The 19652-nt window shown below is 45.9% G+C and overlaps 1 protein-coding gene across 1 annotated transcript in view; it reads right to left on the bottom strand.

Moving 5' to 3' along the window:
* Positions 1-14894: 14894 nt before the first annotated feature.
* HTR3B (5-hydroxytryptamine receptor 3B) overlaps positions 14895-19652 on the bottom strand; it is a 66828-nt gene continuing 62070 nt past the window's right edge. The window contains 2 exon segments of the mRNA XM_053924454.1: positions 14895-15130; positions 15754-15944. Of these exon segments, the coding sequence (XP_053780429.1) occupies positions 14895-15130; positions 15754-15944 (427 nt within the window).

The following is a 19652-nucleotide window of genomic DNA, read 5'->3' as shown; positions in this document are numbered from 1 at the left end:
TTTTCGAACAGATTCAACCAATTCTGTGAGCATCTTGATAACCAGTGCTTTGAACTATGCATCCGATAGGTTGGCTATCTCTTCGTCACTTAGTTGTATTTTTTCTGGAGCTTTGAAGTGTTCTGTCATTTGGGCCTTTTTTTTTTTTTTTTTTTTTTTTTTTTTTTTTTTTTTTTTTTTTTTTTTGTCTTGGCGCTTCTGTTACTTTAAGGGGTGGTGCCTTAGGTTTTCAAGGGGCGGGTAACGCTGGTCGCTGTGCTGTGACGCTGTACGTGGGAGAGGGGCCGAGTGGGAGCAATGACGCCCGCCTCACTCTCCTCCGGATTTCAATCTTTCACTCTGATACCCACAATCAAACTGGGCCCCTCTGGTGCTGGTTCCCCAGTGGGTGGGCTTGTGCACGCTCTAGGCCCCTGTGGGTCTCTCCAAGGACCTCTCCTGTGAGGCTGGGAGTCTCTCCTGCTGCCGCCCCAACCCCCACGGGCGCTTTCAATCAGAGGTTTGAGGCTTTATTTCCCGAAGCTGGAGCCCTGGGTTGTGCAGTCTGCTTCGCTCCTTGCCGTTCGCCCGGTTTATCTGTGTGCGAATGTGGGGCCCCGGGGTGCTACCCACCGCTCTGCCTGCCCCGCTCTCTGCCACTTTGAGTTCGGCCTTCTCGGTTTATCTGCGCAAATGTAGGGTTGCAGGGTCTGCTAGTGCTCGGACTGCCTGCCCCGTTTGTCCCACACTGTGCCAGTCTCAGTCCTGCCACGGTAACGTGAGTCCTCTCCACCCCGGTGCCCGCCTCCGCCCCTCCTACCGGTCTGGATGAATGTTTATTTTCTATTTCCTTGGTGTCGGTCCCCCTTGCCGTTCGATTCTCTGTCAGTTCTGGTTGTGCGAGGAGGCGCAATGTGTCTACCTACGCCGCCATCTTGGTTATCCATGACTTTGAATACTTCTTTCCAGCCCCTTCTTGCCTGCAAGATTTCTTTTGAGATATCAGCTGCTAGACTTATAAGAACTCCTTTGTAGGTAACTCTCTCCTTTTCTCTTGCTGCTTGTAAGATTCTCTCATTATTTTTAATCTTGGGTAATGATAATTACATTACCCAAGTGCCTTGGTATGTGCTTCCTTGGGACTGTCCAACTTCTTTGGGACTCTTTGAGCTTCCTGGACTTCCTGGAAGTCTATTTCCTTTGCCAGATTAGAGAAGTTCTCCTTCATTATTTTCTCAAATGAGTTTTCAGTTTCTTGCTCTTCCTCTTCTCCTTCTGGCACCCCTATGATTCAGATGTTGGAACACTTAAAGTTGTCCCAGAGGTTCCTTAACCTCTCTTCATTTTTTTGAATTCTTGTTTCTTCATTCTGTTCTGGTAGAATGTTATTTCTTTCTTCTGGTCCAAATCATTGATTTGAGTCCCAGTTTCTTTCCCTTCACTGTTGGTTCCCCGTATATTTTTCTTTATTTCACTTTGTATAACCTTCACTTTTTCCTCTATTTTGTGACCATACTCAATCATCTGTGAGCATCCTGATTACCAGTGTTTTAAACTGTGCATCTGATAGGTTGGCTACCTCTTCATCGCCTAGTTCTATTTTTAGAATTTTTAAAAAGATTTATTTATTTACTTTTAGAGAGAGGGGAATAGAGGGAGAAAGAGAAGGAAAGAAACATCAACGTGTGGTTGCCCCTTGTGGGGTGTGTCCCCAAGTGGGGACCTGGCCTGCAACCCAGGCATCTTCCCTGACTAGGAACTGAACCGACAACCTTTTGGTTCACAGGCCAGCACTCAATCCTCTGAGCCACACCAGCCAGGGCTATTTTTGGAATTTTGATCTGTTTTTTCATTTGGGCTATATATTTTTTTGTCTTGGTGTGCCTGTTACATTGTAAGTGGCAGAACCTTAGGTTTTCACCAGGGTGGGGCAACCCAGGTTGCTGAAATGTGGTGCTGTATGTGGGGGAGGCCTGTGAGAGGGAACAATGCCACTTGCTCAGCTCTCAGCAGGCTTTCAGTTGCTTCTCCCACTACTCACAAGCAAATTGGGCCCTTCTGGTGCTGATTCCCAGGTGTGTGGGTTTGTGTATGTTCTAGGACCCTGTGGGTCTCTCCAGTGAGCTCTCTTGTGAGGCTGGGATTTTCTCCTGCTGCCATAACCCCCACAGGTTTTTACAACCAGAGGTTTTGAGGCTTTATTTCCCTGTGCTGGAACCCTGGGTTACTCAGTGTGTCTCACTCCCCAGTTCTTCCTCCCAGTTTATCCACACACAAATGTCGGACCACCCGGTCTGCCACTTCGCCTGCCTGGTCCTCCAGTGGCCACCTTGCCGAGTCCTCTTCACCCCTTCTACCAGTCTGGATGAATGTTTCTTCTTTAACTCCTTGGTTGTTGGACTTCCATACAGTTCGATTTCCCAGCAGTTCTGGTTATTTTTTGTTTTTAAATTTGTTGTTGTCCTGCTTTTGGTTGTGCGAGATGAGATAGTGTATCTACCTATGCCTCTACCTTGGCCAGAAGTGTTTTTGCAGATATCTTTCTTATGTTGTTCCCCAGATCTATTTCTCTAAAACTTCTACCCATCCAGTGTGATCCTCTGGGACGATTAAGTAGTCTAATTCCTTGTCAATGCAAAGTCCTTCCATCATCATGCCTTTTTGTCCATAGGCCCAAGCCCCTCAATTCTTTCACCATGGATAATTAGAGCAGGAGAAACCCTGGACAGGGAGGGCAGACACTGTGCATAACCCACCTTGGAGCCTGCAGCATTGTGCCTTGTGTCTGGGACCTCACTGGCGCTTGACAGTGTCCATTGAATGCATGGATGAAGGGAAGTACCTGGTGCAATTTATAATTCAGGAAAGTTAATCTCAGTAAGGATTAGTGACATCAGCAAGGTTACCCAATTGCTAACCCCAGAACTAGTTCGTAGTTCAGAGGATTTTTCAGATTTCCATACCAGAGTGTTTAGAGACTTACCATTGCTTTGTCCCCTCTTTTCCTTTTCAGGTTTGGCTTGATTGGTTCCACAGAGGCCCACCTAGCCCATCAGCTTTCTTCCTGCTCCTAACACATACCAGACACCTTCTGCCTTACAGCCTTTGCTCTGGCTCTTCCCTCTGTCCAGAGCTCACTCCTTGTAGATGGCCACTTAGGTAATTCCCCCTCACCTCCTTCAAATCTTTGCCTGAATCTTACATGCTTATTGAAGGCTACCCTGACTACTCCATTAATCCCCTCACCTGCCCTGTCCAACCCCAGCCCTCCTGATCCCTCTTAGCCTGCCCTACCCTTTTCTTGTGTCTGTGAACCCATCGCCTCCTAACGTTCCACATGATTGACTTATATTGATTCTTTATTCTCTGTTTCCATAATAGAATGCTAGCTCCATGAGAGCAGGGAGATTTGGGGGCTTTGTCTACTGAGGTATCTCAAGTACCTAGAATAGTGAATGATACTGAGAAGGGGCTCAATAAATATCTGTTAAATGAATCTCCTTACTCAAAGAACACAGCAGGGCTCCTGTTCTGAATCACCTCCCACAGGATACAGTAGGTGCTGAACATACACTTGTTAATAGATAGATGGATTGGTTACATAACATGTCTTTGTCGATCTGTAGCACTGTGTCCTAATAAGAAGGAAGCAGAAGGGAATTTGATGACAGAGCAGGCCATGTGATGACAGAAGCAGAAACAGGAGTGATGAGCCTTGAAGATGGAAGAAGGGGCCACAAACCAAGAAATGCAAGTGAACACTAGAAGCTGAAAAGGGCTAGAAAATGAATTCTCCCCTCAGAGCCTTCAGAAGGAAACAGTCTTGCCAACAGTTTAATCCTGTGAAACTGATTTTGGACTTCTGACCTCCAGAGTTCTAAAAGAATACTGTATATCTGAGTGGTTTTAAGCCACTAAGTTTGTGATAATTTGTTACAGCAGCCATAGGAAACTAATACATGCCATTCCTCAGCTTCCTCTTCACAACCACCAGCACAAACCCAGGTCTGTTTTCTCACCTCATATAAAACCTCAGACCTTCAGAGACCAAGTTTGGGGTGGGAGAACCCTGCAATCTCCACAGTGATTTCACCCTGGTAGCCTCATGCTCCTTCTCCAGAGTGCAGTTCTGAGCTGAGCCACCCACCTCCTCCTCCTCTGGAGCTTTCCAAACACTGTAAAGAGGCCCTAAAGTGTCTTGCTGGCCTGGAGTAGCTTCCCCAAGAGGACCCTCTCAATCTTCCTGCTTCCAAGTATTTAATTAGTCCTAAATGAAGAGTCCTCCAGAAGTGTACAGCATTTTGCCCATTTGCTGACATAATCACATTTGCACGTCTGCTGATGCCACTTATTGTCATCCTGGAAACTTTCCTTCCCCTCTGGTTCCCCTGAAGGTGTTTTCATGAGCGTAGAGAGCAGCAGCACTTTGCAAAGCATGTTCTCTTGTCTCATGGGAAAATTCTGAATTCTACAGCTTGAGTTGTCATTCCACAAAACTGAGGTTGCTTCTCTTTAGCCTGGGCAGGGAGCAGATGGGGTCTTCAGATTCTGGTCCAGGACAGTGTGTATTTTTTTTACTTGAGGACACTGGAGCAGGGGCCTCTTTTCCAGCAGGATAAACCTCAAGGGAAGCACACTGCATTGGGAAGCAGAAGACCCCAGTTCCACTCCATGCTCTGCAATTGAGAGTACTAATTCCTTACCTTTGCAGCTTCCACCCCTCACAGGAGTTCATTTAACTGCCACAGCTCCCTGTGACAGAGGGGGCCCTTGTTATTATCATCCCCTCTCTAAACACTATAGATATTAGATGCATCTAGATACTAACAAAGCTACTAGATACAACATCAGATAGTCCTGAGTTCAAATTCTATTCTTTTACTTACTCATTGTATGATGGGCAAGTTACTTAACCTCTCTGGGCCTTGGTGTCTGTATATATAAATTTACCCTACCATAGAACTAAATTAGATACAATATGAGGAGTCCTTGTGCAATGCACTACACACAGTAAGTGTCCCATAGACGTCCCATAGGTGTTAGCTATCAGTAATCAGCAACGTTGCCATGGTCCTCATCATTGCCTTGGGTTTATTGTTATCCTTTTTCAGCCTCATCTACAAAATGAGAGCTTTGAACGAGCTGGTCTAGTTCCTTTCCTACTTTAGGTTACCACTTCAAATACATGTGCACACATATGCCCATGCCCACACCCCACTGCCCAAAGAGGCAGTGCAGGGGACCCCAGGCCTACAAAGCCACAGTGACAATCCTGGGCTCTGCACAGGTATCCTCAGTGTCAAGTTCAGGTGTCAGGGAGAGTAGCATGGTAGATGAAAGGCAGGAGGACAGGGTCTGAGGGGCAGATGGTCTTAGTGGCCAGAAGGGTCAGCAAGTAGTAGGGAGACCTGATGACTGGAACTGCAGCCCCAGAGCCATCTCCTCCTGTATTCCTGGAAGCAGTGCCCATAAAACCTAATGGGTGTTTGAAATCTCACCAACAGGGGCAGGTCTGACATGGAGAGAGCTTTTATCCCTCCCAGGGACTGGGGCTGAGACAAGGTGGCGGGAAGAGCAGACCACTGGGCGGCTTTGGGGACCTGATGGAGAGACAGGATGTCGGCTGTATTTGAGTGGCACATCCTGCCAACACTGGCACTGCTGGGGGCAGAGTAATAAATTTGGTGATAGCAGCATGGCCTATCCAGTCACTTGGGGTTCTCCCCCTCCTCACCCCCAATACCCAGTGCTTTAATATGAGATGGCAGCAAGGTGCTTCCCCTGCTGCAGCTTGGCTGGCCTCCTTTCAGGGAGATGAATGTAGATGAATGTTCCTTCATCTACAAGCCCCTGTGCCCATTCTCTGGGCCAGGCTGGTATTAGGTGCCGAAGATACCAAAGGATGATTGCAGTGTGCTTTCTCCAGTCTCGGGTACACCTCCACTTGATGTTCTCAGTGTGAAGCTCTGTGCAGAGGAGCTGGTTTAGGTGAACTAAGGGACTGCATCTGTATATCACACAAGGCGAAGGATTCACACAGTTGAGGTCCCTGGAGATCCTAAGCCCATGACACAGCAGGCAGGAAGGCTCAGCAGTTGGTGCTCTGCAGCGAGCAGGTTCCGGGGAAGAAAAGGGCTCATCTGACTGCTGGTGCTGGCAGCTTGGTTCGCCAGATAAGAGGGTGTCTGCTGTGAGGGGAAGGAGGGCAGAGGAAGGGGCCTTCCTTTATCTTCACTCCCTCTCTCTTTGGATGGCACACACAGAGTCATTGCCACCACCTGCCCACAGCCTATAATTCGGCTGCCCAGCTGCACTGAGTGGTTGACTGCTCTGATTGTGAGGAGGGCAGATTACTGAGTGGATTGCAGTGATTGGCAGGAGACTGGTCAGCCCAGCTGCCCTGGGAGTAGAGGCAGGCCCACGTGGCCCTGTACTGTCTCTGAACCCCTAGCTCCCAGGCTTGTTGTGGGGCTCCCTCCCAGAGCTCCCACTCTCTCCCTCTCCATCATTCTTTAGATTCATACTTCCCTAACTGTAATATGCAAATGTGAGCCCCCTGGGTCCTGGTTAGAATTCCAATTCCCATTCAGTAGGTCCAGCGGGGCCCAAAATTCTGCGTTTCTAGCCAGTTCCCAGGAGGTGCTGATGCTGCACCAGATTTGGTGTCTAAGGACCAGACACCAAATTTCAGTCCTTCAGTCTAAGGACCAGATTTGGAGAAGGAAATCCTTCGCATTGACATAGCTTTTTCACATATGTCATCTCTCTGGGCTCTTGGAACAGCTCTGTTGAGTAACAAGGTTTTGAGTAATAACAATAATAATTGTTGAGGTCTCAATGTTTCTAGTACAAGGCACTGTGCCGGGCACTTCATAAACTGTATCTCATTCTGCTTCACAGCGCCTTGGTGAAAAAGCTCTCTCCCAGAAGTTACAGGTGAGAAAAAAACTGAGGTTCAAGGATAACTCAGTAACTTGCTCAGGTCACAATTTGAATGAGCCGTGGAGTTGGAATTCAAATTCACATCTTCTAACACCAGACCTAACAGTTTTACCTTTAGAGTCAGTCCATTGATTTGTATTGCCTCTTTCCAATGAAGTACTCAGAAAAAAAATTATTGTATACCTCTGGGATACTTAGATAGGCTGTGTTACCATTCCTGTTATTTTCCATATTCTGAGGCTATGACATTTGGGGCCTTGCTGGTCCTAGACAGCTACTAAAGACAGCAACAACTCACCCATCTGTTCACTTCTCACATGCAAACCAATCAATCCAGAGCTCATGTTCCACCCACCTCTTTTATGGGGTTCTCTACTCCAGGCCATACTATCCACCTGCCCTGACCACCCCAGGGGTCAGGTACTGGACAGCTAGGGACAGTCCTATGCCCCAGAGCCTGATGAAATTATTCAAAATAGGCATTCATAAGCCAGCTTCCCCTGCCTCACCTGTTTCTTCTGGGGAAACTACAATGAAAGCTCTGGCCCAAAATTCCCCCTTCCCTCTCTCTGCCCACAATCAACGTTGGTGTTTTCTTGTGTGGGTCCCCCCCTCCCATGGCGTGCCCTCTCCCTCCTCCTAGGAGCTGTGAGTAATAAGCTATTTTTTCAGTGGCAATCGTCTCCTGATCTGTTGTCTTTAGTATACCTCAGGTTTTCTATGAATACACTATATTTTAAAGCAGGAGCATAGCCAAAGGAGTCCTCACCCCACTTCTATGAAGTCTTAAGTTTTATCTTAATTCTAATTATTTGCTTCTTCACCAAAATATATCAGAATTTGTTTTTATCAGAAAGTAAATAATTTTTCTAACAACACCATATTGAATGAAACTAATGATCTACAAGATGAACCTTGTTCATTCTGGGCCTTTGAGTACACCCGGCACACTGCTGTGCCCCTCTGGGGATACACATGCCCCCATTGAGAATTTGGTGACCCCTCTCACCAATTAGTACTTGGGGATAGCAGAGTTTTCAACAACTCCCTAGGAATGGGTGTAAGTGGAGGGATTTTGATTGGTTTTATGCATGATTTGGGGGAAGGTAGGCTTAGGAAGAGCACAACAGTAAGAGGTTTTTTGGTCAGTGTGGTGACATAGGTCCAGAGGTAAATGCAGAAGGGGAAGAGGAGGGAGCAGACCGAAATTTAGGCAAACTTCAGTTATTGCAAAACTACCGAATTCAGTCTTGGTGCTCAAGGAGCCAGGAGGTGGGAGGAGGCAGAAGGAGGATGGAATTGGGGTGGAGGAGGAGGCTTGCGCGGGGAAGAGCTGAGAAGATAAGATTGGCAGAGAGGTGGAGAGAAAAAGAACGGTCAACAGCCCTTCGATTTCCTTGATCTTGGCTTAGAGCTCTCCTGAGAGGATTAGCAGGGTGATGGGGAGTGGGGTCTGATCAGGGGCTGGCTGTCCACGTGCAGCTTGGTCCCTAGTGACACCAAGGAGGGCTGATTATCCCACTAGGCCTGGGAAGGCTCCAGGTCTTTGGAGCCTGGCACTAGGCTGGGAGAGAGGTAGCAAGCTCAAGGTGAGGGGGGAGCAGGGGACTCCCCCCACCTCCAGACCTGAAGTCTGTTGTCTGTCACAGAGCTTGCCCACTGCCCAGCAGCCCCTTCCCACTCCTGCAGAAACCCTCCCTGCAATTCCTGCTTTACGGACTCTGCCAAATGAAGCACAAACTTAACTACATCACCCCCCTGACAGGACAGGGGAGGGTACTGCTCAGTCCCCCAATCTAATCACTGGTGTGGGTCATTTCAATTACAGACACCAGAGTGTGGTGGGGGTGTGGCTGCTCATAAAAGCCTCCATGCTGTTGCTCAGCTAATTATGAAACTCTTACTGTCTCGGCAGGTAGATAACTCAGCACTGAGAGGTTCTGGCTGCTGAGATGGAGTGTGAGCCAGGGAACAGGACAGGGAGATGCCTGTGATATGCCCCAGGGCACAGCTGTAGTTGCAGGGAGGGAGGTACAGCCTTCCTGGAGGGAACATGGGAACAGAGGTCTCTGCCCTGAGGTGACCATCCACCATCCAGGAATTGATGGAGGAATGCCTTACCTGCAAACCAAAGACCTGAAGTTTTCTAGACACCTCAGAGCCACAGGGTAGGGTAAAAATGTGAGTTCCACCCACTGCTACTAATCTTGCTTTTAGATGTATAATTAGCTCCCTGACGGGGAAGAGGACCTGGGAACCCTGGAGGCTGTGCTGAGAGGAGGGTTAATTCTGTCAGGGGCAGTCTCATGCTGGCAGCTCTTTGGTTTGCTTCCTGGTCTGGCCTGTCCAGCCTTAAAGCCAGACCACTGGAGATGACTGGGTCTTAGACATGTAAGAGGTGAGGGCTCAGCTTCCTTAACCACAATAGCTCCTCTCCTCCAGCACATCCCAAGAAGGAGATGGGGATGTCTTGGGAGGAGAATGAGACCCACTGGCACCTAATTAATGGCCATGCAAAAGGCTGCAAAGGCTATAAGAAAACATAACAGCAGTACTTGGAAGTTATTCTGAGATATAATGACAAACAGAGGGCTGCCTATCTAGCCTGGGGCTGTGTTTAACTAACTCTCTATTCTAGATGTCAGTGAAGTCCCTAGTACTGGAACTATGATTTCTTGGTGAGTGCTGAAACTACCTTAGAGATTCTGGGGAACAGCAGATGGTAGAAGCATTCACAGCTGGGAAAATCCCATCTTTGCTCTGTTCCTCCCCCTATGAAAAAAGAATCATGAAATTAATAAACATTTGGAGGGGGTGAGCTAGAGCTGCTCTGTAAATAAGGGCTGCGGGGACCCTATCTTCCTCCCATTACAGAGGCACACCATCCCCGGAGCAGGTCTCTAGTGCCATTTGTTAATAATGGCATTGCTTTCCAATGTACAATAGACCTGACTCTAGGGCTTAGAATGAGTTCCTGGTTGCCATGTTGAGATCAGGGACACTTGGCATGTAAACAGAGGAGGGCCCAGCTTATTGGCCAGTCTCCACTCCTGAAAGGCTGCTTCTTATAGGCTGACATAAAGAACTTGAGACACATTCTCTGGAAAGGGAACAAAGGAAGGAGCTGTAATGGAAGCGGAATAGGGAGTCCCTTTGGCAGCCCACACCATGCAAATCCCCTACAAGAAGTCAGGTGATGGCTTCAGCCCTTGGCCTCAGGATCCTGGGATAAATGCACTTCTGAGGAGTACCAGAGCCTATAACTGGATTCTGATGGAAGTAACTGGAAATGGGACCTCACACATATGCCAAGGACTCAAAACTGAAATCCATCTGTTAAAGCAGGCAGGCCTTATTTTGATTTTGAGATGTATTATTTACTTCTAAAAGTGATGTTAAATACATTGCTTCATTTCGATCTTCAAAACTCTGCAATATGGGTAGAGTAAGTATAAGCAGTCCCAATGTCAAACAGGGCAAGCTGAAGCTCTGAGAATTTAAGCTCAAGGTCCCCTAGCTGTACAGTGTTAGAGCTAGGACCAAAATCAGGTGCTTTCTCCAAGACATGGTTGGAACGGAAGGAGACTCCATAGTGGGAGTTCACTGCAGGCTTTTTCCTCTTCTAATAACTGAGGAAGTGAAGAGGGATTTAGGGATCAATTTAGAGGCTAACTGAGCAGGTGGAGGCAGAGGAAGGCAGTTGTAGAAAGCAGGAAGTGAGGAGGGAAACAGGTGGAGGTTTGCATGGACACTTCCTGTTCACAAACTTCTTATGTTCCTCATTTCATTAACAGCAGCAGTGGAATTTCATGGACAATTGGCATTGAGCACTAACTGGGAGGTAATGAGAGAGAAGGGGTGCAGGTAAAGGCTGTTTGAATTTAAATTCTTTTTCTTCCATGAGGTGGGGAGGATGGAGGGCGACAGATTTTTTTAAAAGGCAATTTTAGTGCTGGAAAAGTTTCTAGCAAATAGCTTTGGACTTTTATGTCCTCTGTGGCAGTATTAGGAGTGATGACTGTCATTCAGCCCACTGTGTTCATCTACCCACCAACTCTTGGTGGCTGCCCTGAGTGAGGGATGCTGAGGGACTGGGTGTATGACCTTAGGTAGATTTTGTCCTTCAGACTTGGGAAGACTCACTACAAATATGTCCACCATCTCTGAGTTAGCATGAGTAGCTCTGTGATAGTTATTGTGGATCACCATAAGCAAAACTCTGTATGGATCTGGGCAGAGAGGAGAGATAAACTAGAAACAGAAAACAGGATTACTATTCTAGGAGTGTGTAATCTATTTGACAAGTGATGTACAGACACACACAGCCACAAAACATTCAAAGGGAGAAGAATAAAAGGTAATGTAATACTAAAGATAGAGAAGAGGATAGAGTCACAAGGTGGTAAAGTGAAAAATGTTGGGTAAGAAGGCTGTGACATACAGGTTGGTGAAACAAAAGACTATGTCAATTAAAAGTGGAGGCCTACAAGGAAATATAGCCCTTACTGAGGAGGATGGCAAGCAAGCTGGCTTGGCTGGATTAAAGACTCAGTAATAGGAAGCAATGAAAAATTAAGAAAGTCAAGTATAAGGGGAGGGACATTTTGTGGAAGGCTTGAGTTCCAATCTTAAGATTCAGGATATGAAGCCACAGGAACTGCCATATGATAAGGTAATCAATGCAGATATGGCCATGAAAGAGTATGATCCGGAAATTGATTCGTTACCCAAGTGTCAGGTGATCTGGGCTCTTTTGTTCAAGACGAGTAGCTGTGGGCATACATAGGAAGCTAAGGGGCCATTGGGACTCTGATGGTTAATTTTGTGTGTCAACTTGGCTAGACCACAATACCAAGATATTTAGTTAAACATTCTAGTTGTTTCTGTGAAGGTATTTTTTTTTACATGGGATTAACATTTAAATCAGCAGACTGTTTTTTAAGTATATTTTATTGATTATGCTATTACAGTTTTCCCAATTTTTCCCCCTTATCCCCCCTCCACCCTGAACCCCCAAACCCTCCAGCATTCCCCCCACTTAGTTCATGTCCATGTGTTATACATATAAGGTTTTTTTGAGTTATCTGTTTCCTATACCATCTTTGATCTCTCCCCATCTATTTTATGCCTACCAATTATGCTTCTTCCTCCCTGTACCTTTTCCCCCCTATTCCTTCCTTCTCCCTCCCCACTGAAATCCCTCCATGTGATGTCCATTTCTCTGGTTGGGTTCCTGTTCTAGTTGTTTGCTTAGTTTTTGTTTTCATTGTTTTTCTTTTCTTTTAGGTTCATTTGTTGATAGTTGTGAGTTTGTTGTAACTTTACTGTTCATATTTTTGATCTTCCTTTTTTTAGATAAGTCCCTTTAACATTTCATATAATAATGGCTTGGTGATGATGAACTGCTTTAACTTGACCTTATCTGGGAAGCACTTTATTTGCCCTTCCATTCTATGATAGCTTTGCTGGATAGAATAATCTTGGATGTAGGTCCTTGTCTTTCTTGACTTCAAATACTTCTTTCCAGCCCCATCTTGCCTGCAAGGTTTGTTTTGAAAAATCAGCTGATAGTCTTATGGGAACTCCTTTGTAGGTAACTCTCTCCTTTTCTCTTGCTGCTTTTAGGATTCTCTTTGTTTTTAATCTTGGGTTACTTAATGATGATGTGCCTTGGTGTACTCCTCTTTGAGTCCAACTTCTTTGGGACTCTGTGAGCTTCCTGAACTTCCTGGAAGTCTATCCCCTTTGCCAGATTGGAGAAGTTTTCCTTCATTATTTGTTCAAATAAGTTTTCAATTTCTTACACCCCTATAATTCAGATATTGGAACATTTCAGGTTGTCCCAGAGATTCCTAAGTCTCTCTTCACTTTTTTGAATTCTTGTTTCTTCATTCTGTTTCGACTGGATGTTTATTTCTTCCTTTTGTTCCAAATTGTTGCTTTGAGTCCTGGTTTCCTTCCTGTCACTGTTGGTTCCCTGAATATTTTGCTTTATTTCATTTTGGGTATCTTTCATTTGTTTTTTAATTTTTTGACCAAGCTCAATCAGTTCTGTGAGCATTTTGATTACCAGGGCTTTGAACTCTCCATTGGATAGGTTGGCCATCTCCTCATCGTTTAGCTCTCTTTTTGGAGTTTCGCGGTGTTCTTTCATTTGGGCCATATTTCTTTGTCTCAGCACACCTGCTAAATTGTAGGGGGGCAAGGCCCTAGGTATTCACCAGGGCTGGGCAACCCTCCTTGCTGTGCTGTGGGGGGAGGGGCCAGAGAGGGAACACTGCAGCTCTCCTTCTTGTCTCCAGCCACTTTCCAAGGAACTCTTGCATGAGATTGGGAGTTTCTCCCACTGCAATAACCACCACCATAGTCCACAGTCAGCTCTGAGTCTCAGTTTCTCCTTCAGCCAGCCCTGCCCACACGGTCTGCCACCTTGCCACAGCCAGCCCCGCCAGCGCCATGGGGTTTTACTGGTCTGGTTGTTGTGGTTGACTTTTTCTTTAATTTCTTGGTTGTTGGAGTTCCATGCAGTTTGATTTTCTGGCACTTCTGGTTGTTTATTGATTTTAGATTTGTTGTTATCCTCCTTTTGGTTGTATGAGAAGTGAAGGGTTTCTACCTATGCCTCCATCTTCTAAATCAGTACACTTTGAATAAATCAGATTATTCTCCAGAAAATGAGTGGGCCTCATACAATCATTTGAAGGACTTAATAAGGAAAGACTGACCTACCTGGAAGAGGAAATCCTGCCAGCAGAGTGCCTTTAGACTCAAACTGGAACTCTTGCCTGTTGTCCCAAGCCTGCTGGCCTAGCCTGCAGATTTTAGATTTGCCAGCCTCCACAATCACATCAGTGTTGTGGGCTGAATTGTGTCTCCCCAAAATTTGTATGTTAAAGTCCCAGCCCTCAATATCTTATAATATGATTGTATTTGGACACAGGGTCTTTAAAAAAGTAATTAAAGTTAAATGAAGTCATTAGTGTGGGTCCTAGTCCAATATGACTAGTTTCCTTATAAGAAGAGGAAATTTGGACACACACACAGAAAAGACCATATGAAAACACATGGAGAAGGCAGTAAACTACAAGCCAAGGAGAGAGGCTTCAGAAGAAACTGACCCTGCCAGCACCTCAATCTTGGATTTCTGGCCTCCAGAGCTGTGTTAAAACAAAGCTTTGTTTAAGCCACCCAGTCTGTGGTATTTTGTTATGGCAGCCCAAGCTAACTAATACAGAATAGCAGATTATAAATTCCTTGAACCCAAGGGCCATGCATTAAGCCTGTCCCCCCGTTCAGTGCCTTACATGTGGTGTGTGCTCAGTAAACATTGTACTAGGTTGAACCTGGAAGCCTTGGCCATGGGGCTTCCCTCCAATAGTAATGCACTGACTGCTAAGGTGATGCAGGGGAAATGGACTCAACTGGGGTAGTGGAACAAGAGCTTCAGGATACAGATATGGCAGAAATTTTGTGTCCTGGTTGATACAAGGTTGACTTTAGGCATCAAGTCAAGCGAAGAATGATGTATGACTAGCCTGTCTTGTATTTTCTGGCATGCTTAACACAATGCCTAGAACTTAATTGAATGACCAACTGAATAGGTGACCAAGACAGGGCTGGGAGATGAAGGGATCTTACACTTAAAGAAAACCCTGCTAAAAATGCATAATATGCATGTATATACCTAGAAATTTCTAAAAAAGACTGCTACCATTGGTCACTTTGGGAGAATGAACTGGGACAAGGGCAGGCTTACTTTTCCCATATGCCCCGTACTGTTTATGCACTTTCATCATGACTACATTACTCCTGGGTCATGTAATGGCTGATTAGGCGTTCATAACTGGACTGAATGAAAAGAGGCAAAGGGGCTGGAGAGTCTTTTAACTCACCATTCCTCTCCTCTAATTTCCCCACAGGAAACGTTCAGCCTTCCCAAAGTGCTGTGAGAGCACATTGAGAACAGCCAGGCTTCACAAGCGGCTCCGCAGTGCCCGGTGCAAGCACAGGGTGATGGCGTAGAGTCCCAACACCACAAGGTAGCCTTGAAAGAGTAGCTGGTCAAAGTGCTCCAGGAGGGCCAGCCACCCAACCTCTTGTAGGTCCATCTGGTCCTGGGTTTGGAAGTAGCTGCTGATGGAGTGAAGCTGGGACAAGACTTCATTCAGGGTCCCTGACTGAGCCTGGTGCTCTTGACAGACAGGGGACTCTGTGTGAGAGGGGAAAACAGCCTAGGTCAACCAGGGACTACCAAGGCCTCTCCTCTTTGGACTTCCCACTGAGGCTGATGGCCTCATCCTTCAGGGAAGGTTGTGGGCAAAACTGGGAAGTGAGTTGTCTTGGAGTTGGGGGACTCTCTCCCTACCTGCTGAGGGGAGGCAAGACTTCTGAAGGAAGCTCCAGAGAACATGGCAGAATTCTGCTGTGTAAGTAGGGTGTCTAGGCTAGATCCCTCCAGGAATTTTCTGAGGTAGGGGCCAGCCCCTGTTGACTCAGTTGGAGCTTTACTGCCAAGGTGATTCTTAAACCTTTGCACATTAAGCAAATACAATCCAAAGTTACACATACACTGTTTGTGTGTGTCTAAAAATAGAACAAGCTAAGGGAATTGAAGACCTGACCCTCAAATTAAAATGAGACTTTCTTGGAAGCCAGCAAGAGGTAGCATTCAGTCCCCAGAGAAGTAATGTAAAATGCAGCACAGAGGCTAAGAAGTAGATGTTTCACATTTTTTCACAAGGCACAACACACAGCCTGGTGTTCCACCAATGGGAACTGGTGCTGAGGGTGAGAAAGAAAGACAGGGTAGGGAGCTCAAGAATTCTCACAAACCTGTCACCCCAATAAGCTGAGCCCTGGGATCCATTCTAAGCCCATCAGCATTGGTGTCCCCTTGAAGGCACAAGAGGGGTTACTCCTGCCTGCTGTGCTGCTCATGGTGAAGGAATTTGACCAAGAACATGCCCTGAAGTCCCAAAATGTTTTCATAATGGGAAAAGTCTATGTAGTTTAGAAATAGGAGACTATTTTGTGGTTTAGAAAGTAGAAAACGGAAAACTTGAGAACCAAGATGGAGGCTTAGGTAGACACACTGTGCCTCCTCGCACAACCAGAACTGACAGAAAATCGAACGACAAGGAAGTCCGACACCAAGGAAATAAAAAATAAACATTCATCCAGACCGGTAGGAAGGGCAGAGTTGGGCAGCCTGGGCAGAGGGGACTCGCGTTGCCATGGCAGGACCGAGACTGGCGGAGTGTGGGACCAACAGGGCAGGCAGTCTGACCACTAGCAGACCCTGCGGCCCCACATTCGCGCAGATAAACCGAGAGGGCCGGACTCAGAGTGGCGGAGAACGGGGCAGGTAGAGCGGCAGGTAGCACCCTGAAGCCCCACATTCGCGCACAGATAAACCAGACAAACCCGTGCAACCCAGGGCTCCAGCTTCGGGAAATAAAGCCTCAAACCTCTGATGGAAAATGCTCGTGGGGGTTGGGGCGGCAGCAGGAGAGACTCCCAGCCTCACAGGAGAGGTCGTTGGAGAGACCCACAGGGGCCTAGAGCGTGCACAAGCCCACCCACTGGGGAACCAGCACCAGAGGGGCCCAATTTGATTGTGGGTAGCAGAGGGAGTGACTGAAATCCGGTGGAGAGTGGATCGGGCGCCATTGCTCCCTCTCGGCCCCTCCCCCATGTACAGCATCACTGCGCAGCCGCCAGCGTTACCCCGCCCCGATAAACACCTAAGGCACCGCCCCTTAAAGTAACAGCCACGCCAAGACAAAAAAAAAAATTGCCCAAATGACAGAACACTTCAAAGCTCCAGAAAAAATACAACTAAGCGAGGAAGAGATAGCCAACCTATCGGATGCACAGTTCAAAACACTGGTTATCAAGATGCTCACAGAATTGGTTGAATCTGTTCGAAAACCAGATGAAAAAATGAAGCCTATGCTAAGAGAAACAAAGGAAAATGTACAGGGAACCAATAGTGATGTGAAGGAAACTGGGACTCAAATCAACAGTGTGGACCAGAAGGAAGAAAGAAACATCCAACCAGAAAAGAATGAAGAAACAAGAATTCAAAAAAATGAGGAGAGGCTGAGGAACCTCCAGGACATATTGAAACATTCCAACCTCCGAATTATAGGGGTGCCAGAAGGAGAAGAGGAAGAACAAAAAATTGAAAACTTATTTGAACAAATAATGAAGGAGAAATTCCCCAGTCTGGCAAAGGAAATAGACGTCCAGGAAGTCGAGGAAGCTCAGAGAGTCCCAAAGAAGCTGGACCCAAGGAGGGACACACCAAGGCACATCATAATTCCATTACCCAAGATTAAAGAGAAGGAGAGAATCTTAGAAGCAGCAAGAGAAAAGGACACAGTTACCTACAAAGGAGTTCCCATAAGACTGTCAGCTGATTTCTCCAAAGAGACCTTACAGGCAAGAAGGGGCTGGCAAGAAGTATTCCAAGTCATGAAAGGCAAGGGCCTACATCCAAGATTACTGTATCCAGCAAAGCTATCATTTAGAATGGAAGGGCAGATAAAGTGCTTTTCAGATAAGGTCAAGTTAAAGAAGTTCATCATCACCAAGCCCTTATTATATGAAATGTTAAAGGGAGTTACCTAAGAAAAAGAAGATCAAAAATATGAACAGTAAAAATGAGAGCAAACTCACAGTTATTAACGACCACACCTAAAACAAAAACGAGAGCAAACTAGGCAAACAACTAGAACAGGAACAGAACCATAGAGATGGAGATCACATGGAGGGTTGTCAATAGGGGAGTGGGAGGGGGAGAGGGGGTGTAAAGGTACAGAGAATAAGTAGCATAGATGATAGGTGGAAAATAGACAGGGTGAGGGTAAGAATAGTGTAGGAAATGTAGAAGCCAAAGAACTTGTAAGTATGACCCATAGACATGAACTATAGGGGGGGAATGTGGGAGGGAGAGGGTCGGCAGGATGGAGTGGAGTGAGGGGGGCGGGAAATGGGACAACTGTAATAGCATAATCAATAAATATATTTTTTAAAAAAGAAAGTAGAAAACAATCTTTTAAGTTTTTACTTACAACTAATATTAATATTATTAATAATTATAACAATACATAAGAAGCTACCATTTATTTACCACTTTCTGTTTCCTAGCCACCAGACTGTGTTTCATGTGTTTTGTCTTAGTTAATCCTCGTCACAACAACTCTAAGGGCTGGATATTATTATCTCTGTTTTACAAACAAGGAAACCAAGGTTCATAGAGATGTAATTGCTTGTCCAAACTCACATAGCTGGTGAATATAGAACTGTTTTAAAACCAGGCGTTACATAAAAATCTTTCTTCTTAAACCCCTCGTTATGCAACATATTGCATTGTCTTGGGTTTAGTCTATCTTCTTACTTGGAATGAGAGCTTGTTAGCACCTGTGAGTGTATCTGTCAGAGCCTGGGCAGGAACAAAGCACAATTAAGTTGGAAAATCTGAGGAGGGCTTAGTAAAGAGACTTTGGAGAAGGTGTGGTCAGGACATAGGAAAACCACAAGAAAGAGGGCAGTGCCCCAGGGATTTGGGGTCACTGAGTGAGCTATTCCTACCTTGAAGGGACCTGAGGAGAAAGTTGTGTGAGGAGGACTGTGGACAGTTGTGGCTTCCTCTTAGGGACAAAGCCAGCCTGGCAGTCACTCCACAGAGAGGAAAATGGAGAGATAAGCAAGCACTCTAATTGCTCCAATCTTCTGCCACTGCCCCCTGCAGGGATTGTGACCAGGGATTCCAACTCTGCAGGCCATAGCTCAGTCTCCTAGAGCACGGAGCATGGGGAGAAGGGGAACGTGGATCTGTGTGGGGAGCAACTGAAGATACCCATCATGGCCTGCAGTGTGGCGGGTGTACTGAGCTGCTGAGTGGGTTTTGTAGCTGGGAATTTGAGCTTCATAAACAAACAAATGAGCAAAATAGAACCAGAAGCATGGAAATAAGGAACGGACTGACAGCGACCAGATGGGAGGAGGGAGGGGGATAAGGGTGGAAAGAAGGGAAAGGGACCAGTCAAAGAACATGCATGAATGGCCCATGGATATGGACAATGGTGTGGGGATTGTCTGTGGGAGTGGGGTGGGTGGGCACGGTAGAAGAGAGCAATGGGGGAAAATTGGGACAACTATAATAGAACAATAAAATATTTAATTAAAAAAGAAATACCATGATTTTTGTTGCCATTTTTTAGCTTTTCTGGGATGGTGACCAGAAGTGTCTTTAATAAACACAAACTATTTTCATTCTTCCTGGAGAGAAACCAGGGAATGACAGGGCTGCTTTTCTCATGAGACAGTAGACCCTTTGAGGGTGAAAGCAGCAACTTTTAAAAATCTCTCACAGAGCCAGAAATAATACCTATTTTATAGTGGGTATTCAATAAATGTTTACTGAACAAATGAATGGTCTAAGCCTTTACTGGTGGATCTGGGAAAAAATAATGTCTGAAATTTTTCATCTCTCTGATTCATAAAGCAATTATAGGTTTTCTATATGTCAGAGAGTATACTTGATGGTTTTATGCATGGATGTGATTTAGTCAATCCTCACTGTAAGCTTGTTGGCAGGTAATATATAATATACCCATTTTATAGATTTTAACAAATAAAAGTCAGTCCCCTTTAGCAAGGTAAGTGGCAGAACTGAGATGTGCCTCCACATCTTCTGATTCCAAGCCCAGTGTTCTTTTACATGT

This window comes from Desmodus rotundus, chromosome 5 (genome assembly GCF_022682495.2).
Source record: "Desmodus rotundus isolate HL8 chromosome 5, HLdesRot8A.1, whole genome shotgun sequence".
NCBI classification, from domain to species: domain Eukaryota; kingdom Metazoa; phylum Chordata; class Mammalia; order Chiroptera; family Phyllostomidae; genus Desmodus; species Desmodus rotundus.
Note: the sequence above shows the minus strand (reverse complement) of the source record. Positions and strands in the feature narration are given on the sequence as shown.